Source organism: Choloepus didactylus, chromosome 17 (genome assembly GCF_015220235.1).
Source record: "Choloepus didactylus isolate mChoDid1 chromosome 17, mChoDid1.pri, whole genome shotgun sequence".
Taxonomy (NCBI): Eukaryota; Metazoa; Chordata; class Mammalia; order Pilosa; family Megalonychidae; genus Choloepus; species Choloepus didactylus.
This window is the reverse complement of record NC_051323.1, coordinates 6,492,316-6,512,846: the sequence shown is the minus strand read 5'-3', so window position 1 is coordinate 6,512,846 and position 20,531 is coordinate 6,492,316. Positions and strand designations below refer to the sequence as shown.

Below are 20,531 nucleotides of genomic sequence, written 5' to 3'. Positions count from 1 at the left end.
CTGTCCTCCCGGCTCAGAGGCTGAGGCGGCTTCGACCTATAGCCCAGATCTTGCTGACGCCAGTGTAACTCGCGGGCGCGTACTGAAATCTCCGGCGGTCCGTAGTCCTCTCCGTGTCAGAAGTGCAGTTCTCGGGGTCGCGGGGCTGCGGAGGAGCTGTGCGCATGCGCCAAGAGTGCTCTGCGCGTGCGCGGTGAGGCCTAGTCCCGGCAGCCGGGGTCCCGACCAAAGGCTCTGGTAATGATGGGACCGCGCCGCACGGCTTTGTAGGAGGGGGTATGGGGTAGGGGGGCGATAACCACCGTGGGGTGAATCCATGCTGAGACTCGCGGGACTGAGCGAGAATGCCGAGTGGGAGACAGAAGACCTGGATTCTGGTCCCGGCTCTGCCGCGGATTCGCTGACTGACCTGAGGCAACTTGCCTCATTTTCCCGCCCTCAGCAGTGAGGACGTGGTGGTCTGGGTCCCCACGCAGCCCCTGGCTGGGTATCCTGGTGAATTGAGCGCTCCAGCCCACGACACCCCGGGGAGCCCCGTGCTCCGGATCTCCCAAAATGACGTGGTTTCCGCCGCGCCCTTTCCCTTCCGCGTCCCCAGGCTCCGGCCTCCGTGGGGTCCGGCCGGCGACAGGCTTGCAGTAAGGATCCGAGAAGGGCTGGCCTACCCGTTGTGCGCGTTTGTGTAGAAAGTATGGCCCCAGGGTATAGATTAAACGCTTGTGCAGGGAGTTTTCGCTCCAGCAGCAGCTGCCTGCAGTGAGAGCACGATAAACCTCCGACTGATTGGAAGGGAACCCTCCTGGTAGGAAGCCCTTCCTCAGGTCCGTCTCGAAGGAGCTTGCCTAATACTGAGAGGAGTCTCTGCACAATTTGAGTGCTGGCTTGTTTTTCTCTTTCCTCTCTCTGGTACCGATAGGGACCGTCCCCCGTTGAAGCCCCAGCAATGGTCCACCGAGAACTGAAGCACTAGCAGGTGTGTGAGCTGATCCTGCTTCCACGCTGCTTGTGCCATTTGATACAGAGACAGGAGGGCCTTCCTGAGATGCCTGCCGTCCTCTTCCCGAGGTTGTCTGAGGGGCAAGTGTTTTAAACTATGCAGTCATGGAGACCAAGGCTGAGGGAAAGGAGAGGGAGGCTGATGCTGAATCCCCAAGGACCCCCCTGAGGGAGAGCTCCTTCCTGAGGTGCCATAACTGAGGGGGCACTGCCCTTCCCCCGCCCCAGATTCAGTGAGCCAAATTCCAGCAGAGAGCCAAGGGGTATTCCTGCTGATTCCACACGCCAGTAATCAGTGCACCTTACCCCAACAGAGATCCCGGCTTGTTACTGGCAGCCAGTTGTTATGGAATCCAGATCATATTCCCACAGTGCAGGGCTGACCTAGAGACGCCACCCCCCTTTGTCTCCTTTCTTAGTCACCTGAATCTGTGAGGTTTGACTGGCAGTTGTGTATGGGCCATCTGCTCACATGGGATACCTCAGGATTTTGGAGTTGGCAGCCACTGATGATGTCCAGTTCTCCTGTCTCTGAGGCAGACAGTGTCAAGTGAAAGACTGAGAGTTAGTCACACTGGCAAGGCGGCTGTGGCCTGCACACTGTCAGTGAAAACTGGGGGAAGGGCATGACGTGTTGCATTTTGACTTTGTACCATCATAGGAACCAAGTCTGGTATTCTAAGCCTCAGTGCCGACCCAACCTGAGACCTGGGCAGAGCCTGAGAACTTCAGCTACAGTCACCCACAAGGTGCCACTTGTTAGCCTCACCCCTTTGATAAGATGCCCAGTCCCAGTACCTTCATCATCAGAAACAGACCCTGCTACTCACAAGACCTTGAGAATCCAGCCCCTAGACTCCTGTAGGACTCCCCTTTGTTCATCCTGTGACCTGGGTAGTAAAAGTTAGGTGGCGTTTGGCTAACACATCTTATTTATTCAGAGTAAATTTACAGCTGCTTACAGATTTTAAAAGTTACTTTTACTCAACAGAGATATAACCAAATGATGAAACCAGTTTGCTTTTTCAATTTTTTTTTTGCAGGCCCGAGGCTTCAAAAACCTCAGAGACTCCTTTAAATACACCCAGGAACCTCCTTCACCCTGGTGATGGCACAGAGGGACTGTTTTCTTACTCTTAGTCAGAATGACTGCCAAGAAGGAAGACCAAGGTAGAGCAGTTGGATCTCTGGCTCTCCCCACAGCTTCTCAGGCCTTACTAAACCCTTTTCTGAACCCAAGAACAAAGCTCACTTGAACAAATGCTTTTAAGTCATGAATGAAAAATCTTGCTCTTTCCATAATGAGAAAGAATTAAGAGATGCACAGGTAAGCAAGAACCCCTATTTGAGAAATATTATGGGTTTGGATTATACTGTTAATAGTAATGAGACAGAACATAGACAATATGGAGATTTAGAAATATTTTGTAAAAAACCCTCTTTATAGTCTTCCTTGTTCTATTAGAAGGAGCTTCTATTCACGTCTGAGTCAGTTGCTTTTCCTGAAAGCTAATTTTCTAAGTGGATTTTTTTCTTTTCTGGTTTTTTTTGGTTGGTTAGAAAGGAGAATTTGAATGAGGAATACCCCAAGAAATCTATTGTTTCTTAGACTCGGATTGTTTACCTTACTGGCCTCTTCACTGTCAAACAGCTGCTTTGACCTGATCGTCCTGGGTCTCTTGGTTCAATGTGACGTGTCTTTGTATGAGCCTGGCAGCCCACCCCACATTTGTTACCTTTCTTCCACCTTGCCCAGAAATGGTCTTAAAGGAAGTCTGTTGGATTCAGTCTCTAGATCTGGCCCGAAGCCTTTGCTTTGGGTCTCCAGTAAGGTCTCTTCACCGCAGTAAGATAGGTGAGCTGTCCTTCCAGAGAGAAGTACTGGGATGCTGGAGGGACTCACTTAAAGGGGAAAAGGAATGACCAAGTGAATCCTGAGTGCACAGACATCCGCAGGGAGTGGTCCAGCGTGACGAACCACCAAACACAACAGCCCCACATCTTACAGGGAGAGATGGTTGTAGCCCCAGGTGGTGAGGGAGGCTGCCTTGAGGAGGCAGAACTGATCTTGAAAGGACCGGGAGACACAGGTAGTGTTGTGGTGTATTCTGGAGCAAAACCCAGAAGTTAGGAATGGAAGAACCATGGCAAGTGTGTTCATTGGATTGAAGTGGGAGATAATAGTGCTTAGGCAGCAGGGGCCAGTTATGGGGGAGTTTTCTCAGCTCTGGAGTGTTTCAGCATCTATTCTTGTGTCCAGGGCATGAAGAAATCAAAGCTGGGTTTAAGGAATTTTGGCAAAAATATGCAGGAGGGATTAGAGCAAACAGGATAATCCAGGATTCTAGGGCCTTGACATAAGCAACGTTTGCCTTATGAATAGTTCTTTTTTTTTAAATTGTATTTATTTTCTTTTATTTACTTTTATTTTGTAGAGAAAATAATATATTCACGTGGTTCATAATCCAGAAGGTTCAGAGGCTGTACATAGAGTGAGAAAGCTGACTTCTACCCTTGTCCCCCGATTACGCAGTTTCCCTGCAAGGGACCAAGTTACCACTTCCTTGGGTATAATTCTGGAAATAGTCTCTTCAGAGAGAGACAAATATTTTTATGTATTTTGCAAAACAGTACAAACGGTAGTATTGAAAGGGGTAGAACTTTATTCTTTGCTTTTTTTGCTTAATTGTTCCATATTGCCCATAAAGCACTCTCTTGTTCTTCTTTATGGGTGCATAGGATCTCATATAGGCTTTTGCAGCTTTTTCCTGTTATAAACAGTGCCACAGTGAGTAACATTGTAAACTTGTCATTTAGCACTTGGATGAATTTAACTTTTGGATAAATTCCTAGATTGGAATCGCAGAGTCAAAAAGGTACAAAGTTTAACTGTAGACTTAAAAATGGTTAAAATGGCAAATTTTATGTTATAGACATGTTATTTAAAAAAAAAAATTCTAACATACAAAGCTATATGATTTTGTCAAGTACTATCAAACCCAGGAGGTTTTGACTATGCATGCTCCAGTCTGGAGCTCACATAGCATATCAGGAAGCTTTCTCGTCCTTGCCGAGTAAGTGAAAAATATTACCTCAGAGTAATTTTAATTGGTGTTCCTCTTATTAGTGAGGTTGAGCATTTTTATATGCTTAAGAACCATTTGTGTTTCCTTTCAGATAAATTGTCCTTAACCTTTGCTCATTTTTCTAGTAGGTTGTTTTTCTTTTATTACTGATTTATGTGATTTTTTTTTTCTTTTTCAACATATTGGGGAAATAAGCCCTGTGTCTGTGATACAAGTTGCAAACAGTTGTTTGGATTTTCTTTTTATCTCAAGTAAGGGAGAAGTTTGATCTGAGCGGAAAGACCATAACAATCTGCCTCACTGAACTTCACTTACTCAGAGCCCCAAGACCTTTAACAGAGCCAAGAACTTTGTATTAAGATTTTTGAGATAACAGTTAGCTAAACTTTTGACAGCATTTCTTAAGTCCACATTAAACAGAAGTGTCTTTGCCGTTATCTTCTATGGAGTTGATCCATTTTCTTTGTGGTATTGGGAAATGACAGATGATTTAAACTGTCATCTTTGTGGGATTGATATATGTCTGCGAAATTGACCCTGTTTGTGTCTTACAGGTTGAACAAGTGTCTGCTGGGTACTTCCCACCATATGGGAAAGAGAACAGTTTTCTTCCTGCATTTGGAGGAATTCCTGTATGTACCATCCACACCTCAGTGCTCCTGCCAACACAAGCACTGGGAACGGGGGACACAACAGTGTCAGAGACCCTCCCTCCAGGATCTCACACTCGGGAGGGAAGGCAGGGCACAGACAGGCAAACAACAGCCTTGATATGATAATTGCTATAATGAAACAGTGTATGAAGTGCAGTGGGAATACCAGAGGCACACTGTGGTCTCAGTTGAGTTGTGTAAAGTTCTGGTTGTTTACTCTTCGTGGAGGGTGTACACTTGCCCCTCACATCCCCCGAAGTCTTCAGCATAGTTAGAGTTTCCCACGTGCCTCACTTTAAGATGGGCTTTGATCAGCCCATTGGGGGTAGACTAGATCCTTCCATCCTCCAGTTTCAAAGGGACACACATACAGTAGGTGGGCAGTACCTGTGTGGAGGAGGACAGGTTCCACCCTCACCCTAAAGGTTGGCTGCCCCTCCAGATCTCAGAGCTGAAGAACCTTGGCATCCTCCGGGCCCTGACAACGGACGCTGATGCCTGGGAGCCAGGTAATAAGGTCCCTGCAAGGCCCTTGGGGTTGGGGTGGGGCCCGAGTCAGATGATTCTGTGGATCTTCTTCTCACCATTTGAATTTCTCTCGCTCCTTGTACTGCTGAATTTTGTAGGTTTATCATTCCTTAAGGAAAATTGGAGTCAACCCTGAAATAGGAGTCAAAAGACCTGAGTTCTGATTTTTCTCTGCTGGTGGCTTACTGAGCACCTCTGGACAAGTCACTTACCCTCACAGGGGCATCATGACAGGGAAATGAGACACTATATGTGAAAAGGCTTTATTGTGTAGGCCCTTCCCTATATTATATTTAAAGCTCATTCCAGTTGCCAGTTTATTACAGAGAAAAGCATACTCACCTATTCTTAAGTAGTAGTTTTGGAGTCACATATCCCAGGTATAAATCCTGACTCTATCATCTCCCCTACCTCACCTGCTTCCCTCCACCCTAGCTGTATGACCTTGAGCAAGTTATCTAACCTTGCTAACACTCAGTTTCCTCTTCTATAAAACAGGGGTTATATCAGAACCTGTATTGTGGGCATTTTGTAAGAATTGAAACAGAGAATGTAATACACTTCACACATAGAATATAAATCACAATGCATGTTATCTTTAAATCCTCCAAACTGAAAATGTACTCTCCAGAAAAATGGTGCTTTTAAAAATATTCTAATGTAGAAACATAATTTAGAGGTCTATGAAATTTCTTCTAATTGAGTTTTATTTTTATGGTGACATGCTCAACATTTATTAGTGATTTTACCTTAAATACCAACTGGCATATATGTGCCAAATACTTTTAATTTTATTAACCTAAATTTTTTGTTCATATTGCTCTCAGCTAATTTGAATTAAAGGCTGACAAATCAGCAGTGCTATTTACTGTATGATTAAGTGGGAGAGAGCTGAAAAAAGGAAAAAGATAAAGAACTGCACTAATGCAAGCTCTGATCATCAGTCTGAAGATTTGTTCTGGGCCCCCACGTTCTTCTGTTGGTCGGGAAAAGAGTACCTATGTTAGAATCGTCTTCACAGGTAGGAAGAGCCCACCTGGTTCTGAGAGGAAGCCTGGAAAGAGAAGCTCTTAGACAATTACAACATTTGTTGCTAGCCTTAGGCATCAAATTAATACTGCTAGTTGAGACCTGCCGCGACAGCAAATTCTCATTCCCTTGCTGGTGCCGTTTCTGCTCCTCGCTCAATTTCAGATCAAATCATGAGTGGGTGAAGGTGTGAGGAGTGAAAGATGCATCAACTCGCTTGTAGGTGAGGCTTTGAAGGATGAAGAATCAGGTTGTGTCGAGGAGAAGGGCTGGAGGGTGAGAAGACCCTTTTCCGCTTCATAGTAAGCATTCACTGCTCTTGTTCCACTCTCCTCTCTTTGTTCGGCCACTTTGTCCCTCCTTTTCATCTCCTGAAGTCTCAGTGTGCCGGAAGTAAGTTTTCTTTTGACCATGCAAGGTTGCGTATCCTCCTATATTCTGTTGAAGTTGTCTAATGTGGAAGCCTTGAGTCTTGGTGTCTGCTGCGCTACCGAGAGTGGAGCCGGCGAGATCGAATTTCCTAGAGGTCCATACATTCGGTACCCTGGGCCTCACCTGCTACCCCCACCACTGCCCTGCTGGACCCGAGCACGTGACTGTGGCAGTAGTAATAGTTGACGTTTATTGAGCACATAAATGCCACACTCTTTTTTAAGAAGTTCTAGAACTACCTCATCCTGACAGCACTCCCATGAGGCATTACTTAACCAAAGAAACACAAGTGCTAGAGATGAAATACAAACAGGCAGTTTACCTTTGGAGTGTGCTTCCCAGTCTCTGTCCCTCATAGTGTTTAGAGATTTGTGTAGCATTGTATTTAATTTGCAAGAGCGGCAGGGAGGAGACGTCCTGAACTACCTTTACTGTTCAGGCTGGAAACATAATTTTTGGTATTGAACTGAAGTTTCTCCAGCCTTCACATTGTTTGCTGGTGTTGCTGTAGCAAATTGGAAAGACCAGTGATAGGACATTCAGCCATTTGTGCTAGAGAGTAACAGCTGTGGTTTGGACAAAGGAATGTGTGGTAGCTATAAAGAACCTATGCTGTAGCCTTTCCCCCTTTCCCTGTGCTTTCCTTCATTCATCACACGTGCACTGAGGCACTGGGCTGGGTTCTGGAGAACCTGCCCTCTGGTAGGTTATGGTCTAGCAGGAAAGACTGATGACAGTGTGGGATAAGCACTGAGTGTCAGAGTGCCTCCGAGGAGTGGCTCCTCTCCAGGCTGATGGTGTTAGAGAAGGCCTCCAGGTGAGGGGGAGTTCAGTTACCTGGAGAAGTAGCTCTGCCCCCAAGCTTTAGAACTGTAGGTGAACACACCTGGGGTCCTGATGACAAAGGTGGAACTTCAGGTAGTTCTCGATAGTCCCAGGGCAAAGTCGGAGAGGTCAGAGGGACCCAGACTGACAGTACTTACATGCTGTGCACAGGAGTTTGGCTTTTCCGTTGAGGGTTATGGAGAATCCCTGGAGGGTTTTGAAGGGATGGGGTGGGGTGTGTGTGACATCAGATCTGCTTTTTCAAAAGCTGGCTCTGGAATCTGTGTGAAGAGGGGATTGGAGGGAGCAAGACCAAAGGCAGGCAGCCAGGGTCTGGGCTGAATTTGTCCAGACATTCTAGATCTCAGAGGGCCTCCTTTTCTCACTGTTGCAGTTGTGAGTTCAGAGGTGCTCAGAGCCCAAGAAGAATGGGAAGCGGTGGACAGCATCCAGCCAGAGACCGGTAATTGTGCGAATGGCACTGCTTTCACACATCCCAGCTCCTAGCAGAGGCACCACCCCACATGGGTAGCTAACATTTTGGGGAGACAGAATCCTGAGTGTTCTCATTTTAGCTGTCAGGTGGACTAAAATCTCCTTCCTAAATCCAGTGATAAGGACCTGCTACCCCTGGACAAAATGGGAACAATTGCTGTGGGGAAAGTTCTGCCTCCTCCTCCTGGCCCTGCGAGAAGATGGGGAGGGCTGGGTCAGGTTCAGACTCTGCGGGCAGTGGGGTTTGGATGGATGGAGGCAGGCAAGCAGCCAGCACATTGCATAAGGTTGGGCAGGTTGTTCACTGCACAAGGAAGTCCCTGGGGATAGGGTCTGAAACAATCTGCGGGAAGCTCTGAGGGCCAGGTAAAAAGTATTTTGTGTCCCTTTGTGTGAGATGTTTGGATGGAGCGGGAAGGGAGTAGAGCTAGGACCCATATCCAGCCTGAACCCCAGCCAAGCTCCTGAGGAGATAGTGCCTTGGGCTTCATCAAGTTGCCTGCATTGCAAAATGATAAGTGAATTCCTGTGGGCTGTGACCAGGGATGGGGAGGGGGGTCACACGCAATGTAGAAATTAGGAAAAGTCTCTAATAAACAAACTTGTGGTGCCTGCTCCAGGCAGTGACTTGCCCCTCACGGGTGCATGGAAATTAGGGAGCCCCCCACAGGGCAGATCTATCCCCTGCTCACCGCAGCGGTCTGCCCACCAAACAAAACCCCCTGACAGTGGACTGGCTGTAGCGGGGGATGCCTGATGTATGGCTGGGAGGTGACCACCAAGAGGCCCTCAGTCAGTGTTTGCAGACCAAATGCCTACCATTACAAACCCTGGGGCACCTTCCCTTTTGCCACAGGGAGCGGGGCTGGCTCCGAGCAGCTTGGGCAGCTAATCTCCTTCTCTGAGGTCCTGCAGCACTTCCAGACTCTAGACCTGTCCTCCTTCAAGGTACGGCTGTGGGGAAGTTTGGGGTTTCAGGCAAAGCAGTTGCATCCCAGGAGCCAGGTTTCCATCCCACCAGGACAGGGCCCTGGAGGCTGCCACTGCAGGCCCTGTGTCCCCTAAGAAATCCAGAGGCCCAGGATGAAGGGGAGCCGTGGCCCCGCACCTCATGCAGGGCTCTGGCAGCCTCTCAGGGACATGCCCTGGAGCACCTGAGGCCCTGGGTGTGGGCACCTGTGCACCTGTCCCCCTGCTTTTCCTAGTCAGGGATGGGGCAGGCCAGGCTCAAGTGCCAGGTGGTTCTTTGGAAAGGTGGGGCAGTCTGTTCAGGGCGCTGAGAAGTTCACGGCCAATTCAGAAGAATCTACCATTCCTTTAGAAAACGAGAAACTATTTGGGAATTCAAGAATTATGCAGGATTGGAAAAAGAAGGAATACTGGGGAAAATAAAAGCTAGGGGTAGGGGGTGCTTTCTGGAGCATCTTGAGTGACTAGTAGTAAGTTCAGGGGAATGTGATTTCAGACCTTCAGTCTAAAACCTGGCCTTAGAGAGGCTGAAAAGTCAGGAATGGGGTTGGATTGTAGGACCTAGAGAGCCGGAAGCTACCCAAATCAGAATATTCCAAGGCCCGTGACCAAGGCTCTAGGTCCCGAGCAGCCAGTATAATGGTTTAGGAAGTTTCCAGTTACGCCTCATAGGCAGCTAGCTCCAAGAATCTCCACCAAACTCCCTCCCCAATGGCTTGCTCATTCTGGAGGTTGAGAGTGGGCTGCTGGAGTTTATAATTTAGGTTTTTTACAGGGTAGAAGCAGCATTGCTGGGTAAATCAGCCTGACTGTTGTTTGAGCATGTGGGCCTTTCTCACCTCCCTGGGAGTCAGGGCAATAGCTGGCTTTGGAGAAGCCCAAAGCAGCAAATGCAGAGAACTGGCTGATAATGCCTGAGCTTGGGGATATCTCTTCCTGCTTGTGAAGACTCTGGGTGCTAGGAGAGCCTGACTCCAGAGCCTCAGCAGCTGCTCCACAGCTTCTGCCCCAAAGGCCAGCCAGTGGGTAGGAGCTCCTTCTGTCTGTGAGAACTGTCCTGCTATGTGGGCTTGACGGTAAGTTCACAAAGGCAGGCGAGCCCAGCACCCTGCCTACTGCCTCCCGCTTCCTCCGCAGAAGAGAATCCAGCCAACTGTCCGAAGGACCGGGCTCGCCGCCCTCCGGCACTGCCTCTTCGGGCCTCCTAAGCTCCACCAGGGCCTCCATGAAGAAAGGGACTTGGTCCTAACCATCGCTCAGTGTGAGTGTCAGCCCGGCCCGGTGCAGGCACTGCAGCCCTGTGTGCCCCTCGTGATGCTGGTCCCAGCCCTGTGGGCCCTCCGTGGTAGTGGTCACATCCCTATGAGCTCTCATGGTGGTAATAGCCCTGTCCCACACCGTGATGCTGAGGCTGAGCCAGGGAGGGGCTTTGCATGTACCCTGTTGTGGGATGCTGAAGGATAGAAGTCCCAGAAAGCAGGGTGTCTTGAGCACAGTCCAGATCCCCGTTGTCCTGTCCATTCTCTGCGAAGCCCCCAGGCCTCTGCTGAGGGCATCCAACAGCGGGCATGGGCCTGTCTGGGGGCAGGTGGCCTGGATAGCCAAGACCCCGTGCATGGCCGAGTCCTCCAGACCATCTACAGGAAGCTGACTGGCTCCAAGTTTGGCTGTGCCCTCCACGGAGACCACTGGGAAGATCTGGGCTTCCAGGGTAAGAGGGAGGAATAGCTCGTCGTTCTTTCCTTGATCCCTAATTCCAGGAACAGGTTGGGAGGCCCAGTGGCTCTCATCCAGTCATTCCAACTCCATGAGATGAGATACCTGGGGGCAAGCATGCTGGGAAGAGGGCACGGCGAGGTGCAGAGGCCCCGAGATGGCGCGGGGAGCGCGGCTGAAGGGGAGGCACAAGAAGCAACTGACGGGGTGAGGTTCCTTGTGGCCTTGCAGGCCTTTGAGAAACCTTTCCTCTAAGTGCTTGGAAACACTTGGAGGAGATGACTTGGAATCTGGGCAGGGGTTTCCCTCTTTTAAAGTATTGTTAAAGCCTTTATTTTATATCATTTTATAATTTAAGTGAAACAAAATGATCTCAACTCTTTCTGGATCATGCTACTTGGTTTCTTTTCAAAATCAGATTAGATTCCATTTGAATAGAGGGTGAAACTGTCTTCATTTCAAAGTAAATTTTATATACCCATAATTAATTGGTAGTCTGTCAGTACTGACTCTGTTTACCCTCCTCCCCGAGAACTGTCTTAAATATTTACTCTATGTAAAGCAGACAGTGTTAGGATTTTTCTTCCACCCATCAAAGGTAATTTAGAAATTCAAGAGGAAAAGGAAATTCTGTTGTATGTACCCATATATTTATTCTCTCATGTTTCTTATTCCTTCTTCCTTTCTGATATTCCAAGATTCCTGTTTTTATCATTTTCTTTTCATTTTGAGAACTTCCTCCTGCCAAATTTTAGAGCAAATCATCTGTTATAGTGCCACACATCTCCCAGGCTCTGTTCAGGTTTTTCTCTGTGCTGTTTGGACTGGGTAGTCTTTATTGTTCAGTCCTCAAGTTCACTGATTCTTTCCTCTGCCTCCATTCTGTTCTTGAGCCCATCCAATGAGTTTTTCCTTTTAGTTTTTCTGTTTTTCAGTTCTAAAGTTCCTATTGGTTCTCCTTTATATCTATTTCTTTACTGAGATTCTCTATTTTGTCATTTTTCTCAAAGCATATTCATATTTGCTCATCGAAGTGCTTTTATGATAGCTGGTATATACCACACACATGGTGACTTGAAAGAACACAGATTTGTTCTCTTTCACTTTCAGTAGTTCTAAAGCCCAGCACAGGTCTCACTGGGCTGACATGAGGGAGCTAGCAGGGCAGCCTCGCCTAGTCCACCTTAACGTCTTTACTGGTTCCAGAGTCTAGAATGTGAACTTTGAGGAGGCCGTTATTCTGCCTGCAGGAACTGCTTTAAAATCCTTGTTAGATAATTCCAGCATCTGTGTTAGCTCCATATTTGTGTCTTTGATAATCTTTTCTGATTCAAATTGATGCTTTCCTGGTTCTTGGTGTAACGAGTGATTTTTGACTGTACCTTGGGCTTTTGGGACTGAGACCCTAGACCCTGTTTAAACCTTCTCTTTGCGCAGGCCTCCTCTGACACTGCCAGTGTGGGGAGGGAGGATTTACATCCTTGCTTCTGGGTGGAGGTGAAAGTCCAGCTCCCTCTGCCTCTGCTGAGGCCACCCTGGCTGGGTGGGGCAGGGGCCTCCCCAGTGTTTCCACCTGGCCTCGCCTGACACTGCCAAGGGGGCTCCCCACTCAGCCTTCACTGACAGGAGCCTGGCAGAGCTAAGGGGCCTCGTCACAGTCGGGTGAGGGTGGAAGTCGACTCTCCCATTTAGCCTTTGCCAGTGAGGGTTGGATGGGGCCACAGTTTTTTCTGTGCCATTTTGCTGGAGTAGGGTGAATGGTGTCTAATGTTTTCTGTCTTGCTAGGCTACCCCTTTCCTGGTCCTTCAGCGAGAGAGTACGGGCTTTTCCGGGGGCTCTTTTGGTCTGCTCCCATTGGTGTTGCTGGGTTGCCGGGTTCTCCAGCTCCCAGTCAACATATCTCAGGCAAAAAGAAACCCAGGACACCCACCACCACACCATTGCTCAGGTCCCGAGGTCCGTAGCCAATCTGCCGTCTCCTCTCCAGCTTCCCGAGTCATCATACATTTGTTTTATGTATTAACACCCAGGTTTTTAGCTGTACTTAGTGGGAAGAAGATGGAGAAGTGCATGTACTTCATCTTGTCCCAGAACCAGAAGTCTGGCTTCTGTTTTTAAAGGATCACTCTGGTAATTGTGTGGAGAAATGACCCTTGAGGGTGGAGGGCAACAGACAAGAGAACAGCTACAGGAGGCTGCTCCCAGGGTGCTGGAGTGGCAGCTTGTGTGGCCTCCTAACCCTTCTGCTCAGCCCCTTAGAGTCAGTCACAGGAGAAGGCAGGAAGTGAGTCTGGCTTCTCGTGCTCCACTAGCCCTGGGAAGGGGCCAGTGCCAGAGGCAGCTTCCCAAACCGCGGGAAGCTCACTGGCCCATCCAGTTTCCTTGTGGTTACTGTTACAGGAGCGAATCCAGCCACGGACCTGAGAGGGGCAGGTTTCCTTGCCCTCCTGCATCTGCTGTACCTGGTGATGGACTCAAAAACTTTGCTGATGGCACAGGAGATTTTCCGACTGTCTCATCACCACATCCAGGTGGGGCTCTGGTGGGACACTGGAGGAGAGAGCTATAGAACTGGGACCTGAGCTGCAAGGTTTTCCCGAGCAAGGCAGGAGGGCCTCTCGGGTAGATGTCTCTAGTTGTTGAGGCAAATCAGGGACAGACTTCTCTTGTCTGAAGTTGGGATCTGTACTGTACACCTGTTAGCTGTGTGTCAAGGCTCAACTCCTCTGAGCCTTGGTTTCCCCGTCTATAGAGTGGAGATCACAAAAAGCTTCAGCTGGGTTATTGGGAAAACTAAATGAGATAATGTGCAAAAGCTCTTTGCACAGCTGCTGCTTTGTGATGTTATTGTTTCAATTCACTGCTATATTAGGGTTCTCTTGGGAAGGAGAACCCATAGGAGATAGCTGTAAATATTATGAGATTTCTAAAAATTTTGCACGTAACTGTGGGGATGTACAAGTCCAAATTCTGTAGAGCAGGCTGCAAACTGGCAACTCCAATGAAAGTTTTCGATGAATTCCCCAGGAGAAGCTGGCTGATTGAAGTAGACATGAAAGTTCTTTTTTCTGACTGCTGAAGTCATCACTTCTCCTTTTAAAGCTTCAACTGTAAACATCTCTGATTGCTGAGGACACTCCTTAATTGATTGTAGATACAGTCAGCCATAAATGCAGTCAGCTTACTGATGATTTAAGTCCACGAATGTCCGCACAGGAACACTTGGGCCAGTGCTTGGTTGACCAGACAAATGGGCACCATTACTTGGCCAAGTTGACACACAAGCTGAACCATCACACCTGCTCTCTCTGTGATACCCTTTGCGAAGGAGGAGATATAGCCTTTATTTACTGAAGAGGGCAAGACGTGACACACAGCCTTAGCAACATGCCAGGAGTCTGGCTTCTGTAGACCCTCAGTGTCCTTCCAGGTTGGTTCTCTGGAGTTGGGTTTGGTGGTTTTGCCAGGTAGTAGAAGATGTTGGTACCTCCATTTTAGAAAAGAGATTTGACCTGTCTCCTGCCATTTGTCTGTCCCTGGAACACATTCATTGACTGAAGTATTTCTTCAGCATCCTGTGCGCTAGGTACTGTTCTCGGTGCTAAGGGTACATCCGTGAACAAAGCTCTTGAGGAGCTCAGCTTCCGGCAGAGGAGACAAGACAAAGTGTAATGAATAAGTAAATTACAGAGAATGTGAGAAGGTGGTAAATGCTGAGGAAGAACAAGTCAGGTGGGGTTAGGAGATTGTTTTGGGGGAGGGGTCCGTGTTCTCTCCGGAGGTCAGGGCAGCGCCGAGAGCTAAAGGAGGGGAGAGGTCAGCTGTGCTGGTACCCTTCCAGGAAGAGGGGGTGGCCAGGGCAAAGGTCCTAAGGAAGAGTGGGTCTGGCCAGTGCAGAGAATAGGACGGAAGCCAACTAGAGCAGGAGGAGCTCAGGGGCACGAGGTGAGAGGTCACAGGGGGCACGCCCTGGTGGTGGTGACAAAGACTTAGGATTTCCCTCTGAGTCAAGCGAGGAGCCAGGGCAGAGTTATAAATGGATCGCCCCCTACCAGCTGCTGGGGTGAGAAGAGTGGACAGCGAGGGCTGCTACAGTAGTGATGGTGGAGGTTTGGGACCAGGGTATTTTCAGCAGAAGTGGCGTGAAATGGTCAGAGTCTGCATGTAGGATCTCGAGGCTATAAACTTAAGAGGGTAGGGCCAGTGTGTTTTCCTGATGCATTGCATTGGGTTTTTATTTTTTTAAAAAAAGAGGAGTCAATCATGATTTTTAGTGCAAGTTTGAGGGGTTCCATTGTGGCACCCACATTTTGAGAGGCCTATCAGACTTTCAAGCCGAGATGCTGCCGTAAGCATTGGGATAAGTCAGTAAGGAGTGAGGAGAGAGATCTGGACTAGAGGTTAGAATTTAGAAATTGTCAGCATGTAGAGCGGCGGCTCTGGTCCCCAGGCTGGTGGCACAGAAGGGAGGTGCCCTGAGCACCTCGGAAAGGGGCACATGTGGTGTCATCTCTCTTCGTTCTGGGGGCGTTCACCCTGATCTTTTGGTTAAGGTGGCATCTGCTAGGCTTCTCCCCTAAAAAGTTACTTTTTTTGCCTTTGTAATGACCATCCTGCAGGAAATGCTTTAAGGCTCACGTAATCCTGTTTTTTCTCAAACTTGCACTGACAAATGCTCACATCCATCGGTGGATGTGTCTGCAGCAATTATTAATATGGGCCTCTGAGGGTGGTTTTTTTTGTTTCCCCCATTCCTTTCTACATTTATTAATTGGAATTGTTCTGTAAGAAAGAATTGCCTCTGCTCCCTCATTTGTTTGTTATTTATTCAGGTATTTTACTGTCAGTATGCACATGTGGACACGTATTTTATCCTGTGGGTCATAGTCCACTGCTCTGATTATTCTGTTGCTCTGATTGGTCCAACTTTGGCCGTAACGACTCTCTCGGGTCAGCCCTGGGCCCTTTTGACGGGTCACCGCCCTTGTCTGAGCCCTTTCTGGCACTACCAGATGCTCCAGGCTCACCTTGTATTTTTCCTGTCCCAGCCCCGGTGTCGACCACGTCTCCAAGCAGTTCTTGTTTCTTGACTTGGAGAGTGGTGTTGTAATCTGGGAAAATAATTCCAACCTTATAGAGTTGTTCTGAGTTGGAGATAAGCTATGTCAAGTTTCAAGCTTATCAGGCACTCTGCAAATGCTAATTACTGAAGTAACCTTGATTTCCATGAGTAAAAAGACTTTTTTTTTTTTTTTTTTTTTTAATCAGTGAAGGCATCCCTGCACATACAGGTGCAACCCCTGGTAAGGTGACCACTTCCTGAGTCCAGAACTTCTTGAATGGAGACACAGTCAGACAGCTCTGGCACCTGGGCAGCTGTCTGTTTCTAACTTCTACTGACTCTCTCTGTGTCTTCTTGGGGGAAACACCCATTGAATCTTAAGGCTTCTCATTTGCCTGTCTATTCCACGAGACCCCAGAGAGGGCAAGAGTGTGACCCCAGGAGTAGCTGGGACCCCACAGGCTGAGAATGTGGCCCATGCTGTGGTCTTCACGGTGCAGGAAGGTCACGCCTGGGCCCAGTCTGAGAACGACGCAGGGTGGCTTGTGAACTGACGGGGTCTCGCACAGAGCCACTGCTTCATTGTAACAGACGTCCAGAGTCAGAGGGTGTCTTACTGATTGCTGCTCTTGCCCTTCATTTTAGAGATGGGCGACAGAGGCCCAGAAGGGGGCCCAGCAAGGGCGCCCAGCACCCCAGCGCTAAGGAGTGTGTCCTGTAACCAGCTCTGACCTCAGCCAAGACTCACGTCTCAGACTTTCCTGCAGGAAACAGAAACCAGGGTAGAGGGCTCTTGCCAACTCAGCAGCCCACATTTGCTTTCAGGGAAGGGCTGGATGGTGCCCGAGAAAGCCTTCAGATGCTGAGGGCGGAGGCCCGGGGAACAGCAGGGTGTGAGCATGAGTCCTGAGAACTGCGTCTTCCCAGACCCAGTCGGGTCACTTTGACCGGTCTGTTTCCTCTCCCTTCGCCTGCTGGCCTCTGGGGAGTTTGTCAGGGACTTGTGCTTACCCCACAATTCATATGTCAGATGATCAGAAGGGATGGCAGCTCAGTGCAGTACAGTAAGAGGCTGGCCTCAGCACCAGGAAGCCAGATTCTAGTTCCATCTGCAGTATTATTTCACTGTGGTTTGAGACAAGTCACTTAACTTCTCTGGACCTCTGTTTTCTCTTCTATAAAATGAAGGGTTGGCCTAATTAATTCTAAGGCCCCTTCCAGCATTATTTTATAATTCATTGAGTAATAAGTAATTCTGGGGCTTTAAATTAAACTGGACTTCAAACCCTTATGAATATTGAAAAAAAAAAAAAAAGATGTTTCCAGAAAGCGTCTAGGAGATCAGAATAACAGTGGGGATCGCAGCCCTGCCAGCAGCCAGTCCTGCCCTCCCCTGAGGAGAGAGCTTTAGTTTTAGGTACCTGTGGCCCATCCTGCTAACCCAGGTCAGTGCCGGTGGGACCCCAGGACCCCCTTGAATCATGGGTCCCAGCGGGGTGAGAGTGGCCTGACACACAGGACAGCTGCCCCCAGTGACTCGGGGAGACCCAGGGCAACCGGGACTAATGGCCGACATGAAGGGCAGCACCTAGAGTAACACTTCTTTGTATCCACAGTTCATATGGTTTTCCAGGCAGTTTTCCATGCACAGTTTCATCCCATCAACACACAGGCCTGTGTGCACGGGAGAGAGGGCAGAGGTGATCCTTGTGACTCTGTTTTACACAGAGGACTGTGAGGCTCGAAGAAGTGGAGTGGTTTTGCCCAAAGCCAGGCAGCTGGTGGCTGGAGGCCTAGAGCCCCCCTCTCCTGGCACCCAGCCTCGCGGTGGGCTCTTTGCAGCAGTTTCTCAGCCAGCAGCCCAAGTTGGTCGTCTGGCCTGGGGTGCAGCTGCAGGGGCTGGGGGTGAGAGGGAAACATGTTAAAATACAAGTGCCCAGACCTCTCCCCACAACTCCTGAATTGGAATCTTCGGGGCGGGGCCACGTGCACAGCTGCACCAAGGATGGTCTCGTCTTCCTGTTTCAGCATTGCAGTCATGTGTCGCGTTTAAGCCCAGCCTTGAGACACAAAGAGAAATCAGAACTTAAATGGAAGCACAAACATTTCCAAATCTGATGTCCTCTGCTGTCTTTTAGTCAGTTCCCTACACACAGCCTCTGTGTAGTATTTTAGCCCCAAGCAGCATTCCACAGGCTAAAGGAATTGCTGTAGAAAAGGAGGTATTTTAGATCTGAATTCCAGTTTTTCATGGCTTTTTAATAAAGGGGGCTGCTAAGGATGTTCCTGAGGGTGGATGAATGCTAGGTTTAAATCCTCTGTAAATAGGTTTGCTACTATATTCTTATTCCCGTATTTATTTTTAGACTGAAAAAAAAACAAAAACCCAGCCTGTGTGTGAATTAATAGGCAGTACTGACCCATGGATGAAGGTATGTTGCTGCGGCTCAGCATTGTGGCCAGGTGATCATCATGAACATCTGTCAGCACCTACCTGGAGCAGGCGCTGCCAGGCTTAGGATTTTGTGTACCTGATCTATCCTAGTCCTCACAGTACTTAGTGGCATAGGAGGTGAGATGATAGGGAGTGTGAACTGTAGGAAATCACACCTATCTCACAGAGTTTTTGTGAAGATTACCAACTTGACCCCATGCAAATGTCACTTGAATCCTGGTCCCCATGACCAGCCCCAGGTTCTTTGATCTCCAGGAGAATCCACATGATGCAGCACATAGTCCTACTCACACCTACGATTTATTACAGAGAAAGGATAAGAAGCAAGATCAGCAGAGGGAAAGGGTGAATGGAATCCAGGCTCAATTTCCACACGTCCTCTCCCTGGGGACACAGGATGCACTTAATTCCTCCAGCAACAATTTGTAACAATCTGTGTGCAATGCTGTCTACCAGGGAGGCTCATTCCATACTCAGCACCCAGGGTTTCGGCACCCTCTGCCAGCGTGTACCAAAACTGCAGACTCCCAGAGGCACAGCCAGGGTCAGCATAAAGCACTCTGTTTGCACAGACAGTTTAGGCACAGTGAGCCACCCTATCAGGTAGGGAACATTGGGAACGCTCCTGAAATTTGAGTTCCCAGAGGCTAGCCAAGGGCCAGCGTGGCCTGCAGGCCTTCCTGGAGCTAGTGGCCTCAGTCCTGCTGGGTTAGCTCTCTTCCCCGCAGCGCTCAACGCTCATTGCCCTTTTTTTTTTTTTTTTTTGAGATATATTCACATGTAACATAAACCAACTGAAGTATATGATCACTGGCTCACAGTATCATTACAGTTGTGCATACATCCCTATGATCAATTTTAGAAGATTTTCATTACTCCAGAACAGAAGTAAGAATAAAAAATAAAACCCAAATCCTCCAATGCACCTTATTCCCCTTATTGTTGATCCATAATATCAGTGTCGTAAATCTGCTACTGTTGACAAAAGTATTAAAATATTACTAACTATAGTTCATAGTTTGCAATTGCTGTGCTTTTTCCCATATACCTTTCTATTTCTGTTCTTTTTCTTTACATTTGTGGTAGTTCATACAAGAACTTACCTACATACATGACTTTAAACAACCACTTTCAGTCAAATTCACCTACATCACTATTTATTATCCCAGTAAAGGGCTACCATCACCTGTATCCATTCCCATACATTTAAGTTCAACCTCATTAACAATTCTGTACGTATTAGGTAACCATTCCCCCTTCTCTAGCTTCTCTCTGTCTCTAGGTACACTCCATTCTACATTTTAAGAGTCTGAGTTTATGTCTTCAAGTTGGTTCATATTAGTGAAATCATAAAGTATTTTTCCTTTTGTTTCTGGCTTATTTCATAAGCATTGTGTTCTCAAGGTTCATCCATGTTGTCACATGCTTCCTTCTTACTGCTGCATAGTATTCCATCATATGTAATACCACATTTTGTTCATTCACCCATCTGTTGATGGTCTCTTGGGGTTGTTTCCATCTTTTGGCAATTGTGAACAATTCCACTGTGAACACCAGCATGCAAATGTCTGTTCATGTCACTGCTTTCAGATCTTCTGGGTATATACCAAATTGCCAGGTCACAGTATTTAGTATTTAATTTTCCAAGGAACTGCCAAACTGTCTTCCATAGTGGCTGTACCATTTCACATCCCCACCAACGATGAATAAGTGTTCCTATTTCTCCACATCTGCTCCAACATTTGTAGTTTCTTGTTTGTTTAATAGCAGGCATTCTTATAGGTGTGGGGTGATATTTCATTGTGGTTTTGATTCGCATTTCCCTAATAGCTAATGAAGCTGAACATCTTTTCATGTGCTTTTTAGCCATTTGTATTTCCTCTTTGGAAAAATGTCTGCTCATATCTTTTGTCCATTTTATAATTGGGTCGTTTGACCTTTTATTGTTGAGTCATAGGATTTCTTTATCTATAGTAAATATCAAACTCTTATCAGATATAAGGTTACCAAATATTCTCTCCCAGTGAGTTGGCTGCCTCTTCACCTTTTTTATAAAGTCCTTTGAGGCACAGAAGCATTTGATTTTGAGGAGTTCCCATTTATCTATTTTTTTCTTTCATTGCTTATGCTTTTGGTGTAAGGTCTGTGACACTAGTTCCTGTTACTGGGACTTGATGATGTTTCCCTATATTTTCTTTTAGGACTTTTATGGTACTGGCTCTTATATTTAGGTCTTTGATCCTCTTTGAGTTAATTTTTGCATAGGTGTGAAGTAGGGGTCCTC

At 47.7% G+C, this 20,531-nt stretch overlaps 1 protein-coding gene across 7 annotated transcripts in view; it reads left to right on the top strand.

Annotated features, from left to right (window-relative positions):
• Positions 1-25: 25 nt before the first annotated feature.
• The window catches only part of ELMOD3 (ELMO domain containing 3), a 30,468-nt gene continuing 9,962 nt past the window's right edge, over positions 26-20,531 (top strand). The window contains exons 1-10 of one of the 7 annotated variants that reach the window (XM_037807792.1): positions 30-237; positions 917-973; positions 2,040-2,323; positions 4,637-4,714; positions 5,178-5,244; positions 7,944-8,012; positions 8,901-8,992; positions 10,151-10,274; positions 10,602-10,724; positions 13,131-13,261. In XM_037807792.1, the coding sequence (XP_037663720.1) occupies positions 2,270-2,323; positions 4,637-4,714; positions 5,178-5,244; positions 7,944-8,012; positions 8,901-8,992; positions 10,151-10,274; positions 10,602-10,724; positions 13,131-13,261 (738 nt within the window). In that variant the 5' untranslated portion in view covers positions 30-237; positions 917-973; positions 2,040-2,269. Of the gene's footprint in view, positions 238-341; positions 639-916; positions 1,066-2,039; positions 2,324-4,636; positions 4,715-5,160; positions 5,245-6,090; positions 6,285-7,943; positions 8,013-8,900; positions 8,993-10,150; positions 10,275-10,601; positions 10,725-13,130; positions 13,262-20,531 lie in introns of those variants that run through there. The other 6 variants (XM_037807791.1, XM_037807798.1, XM_037807793.1 and 3 more) reach the window with 6 other exon arrangements.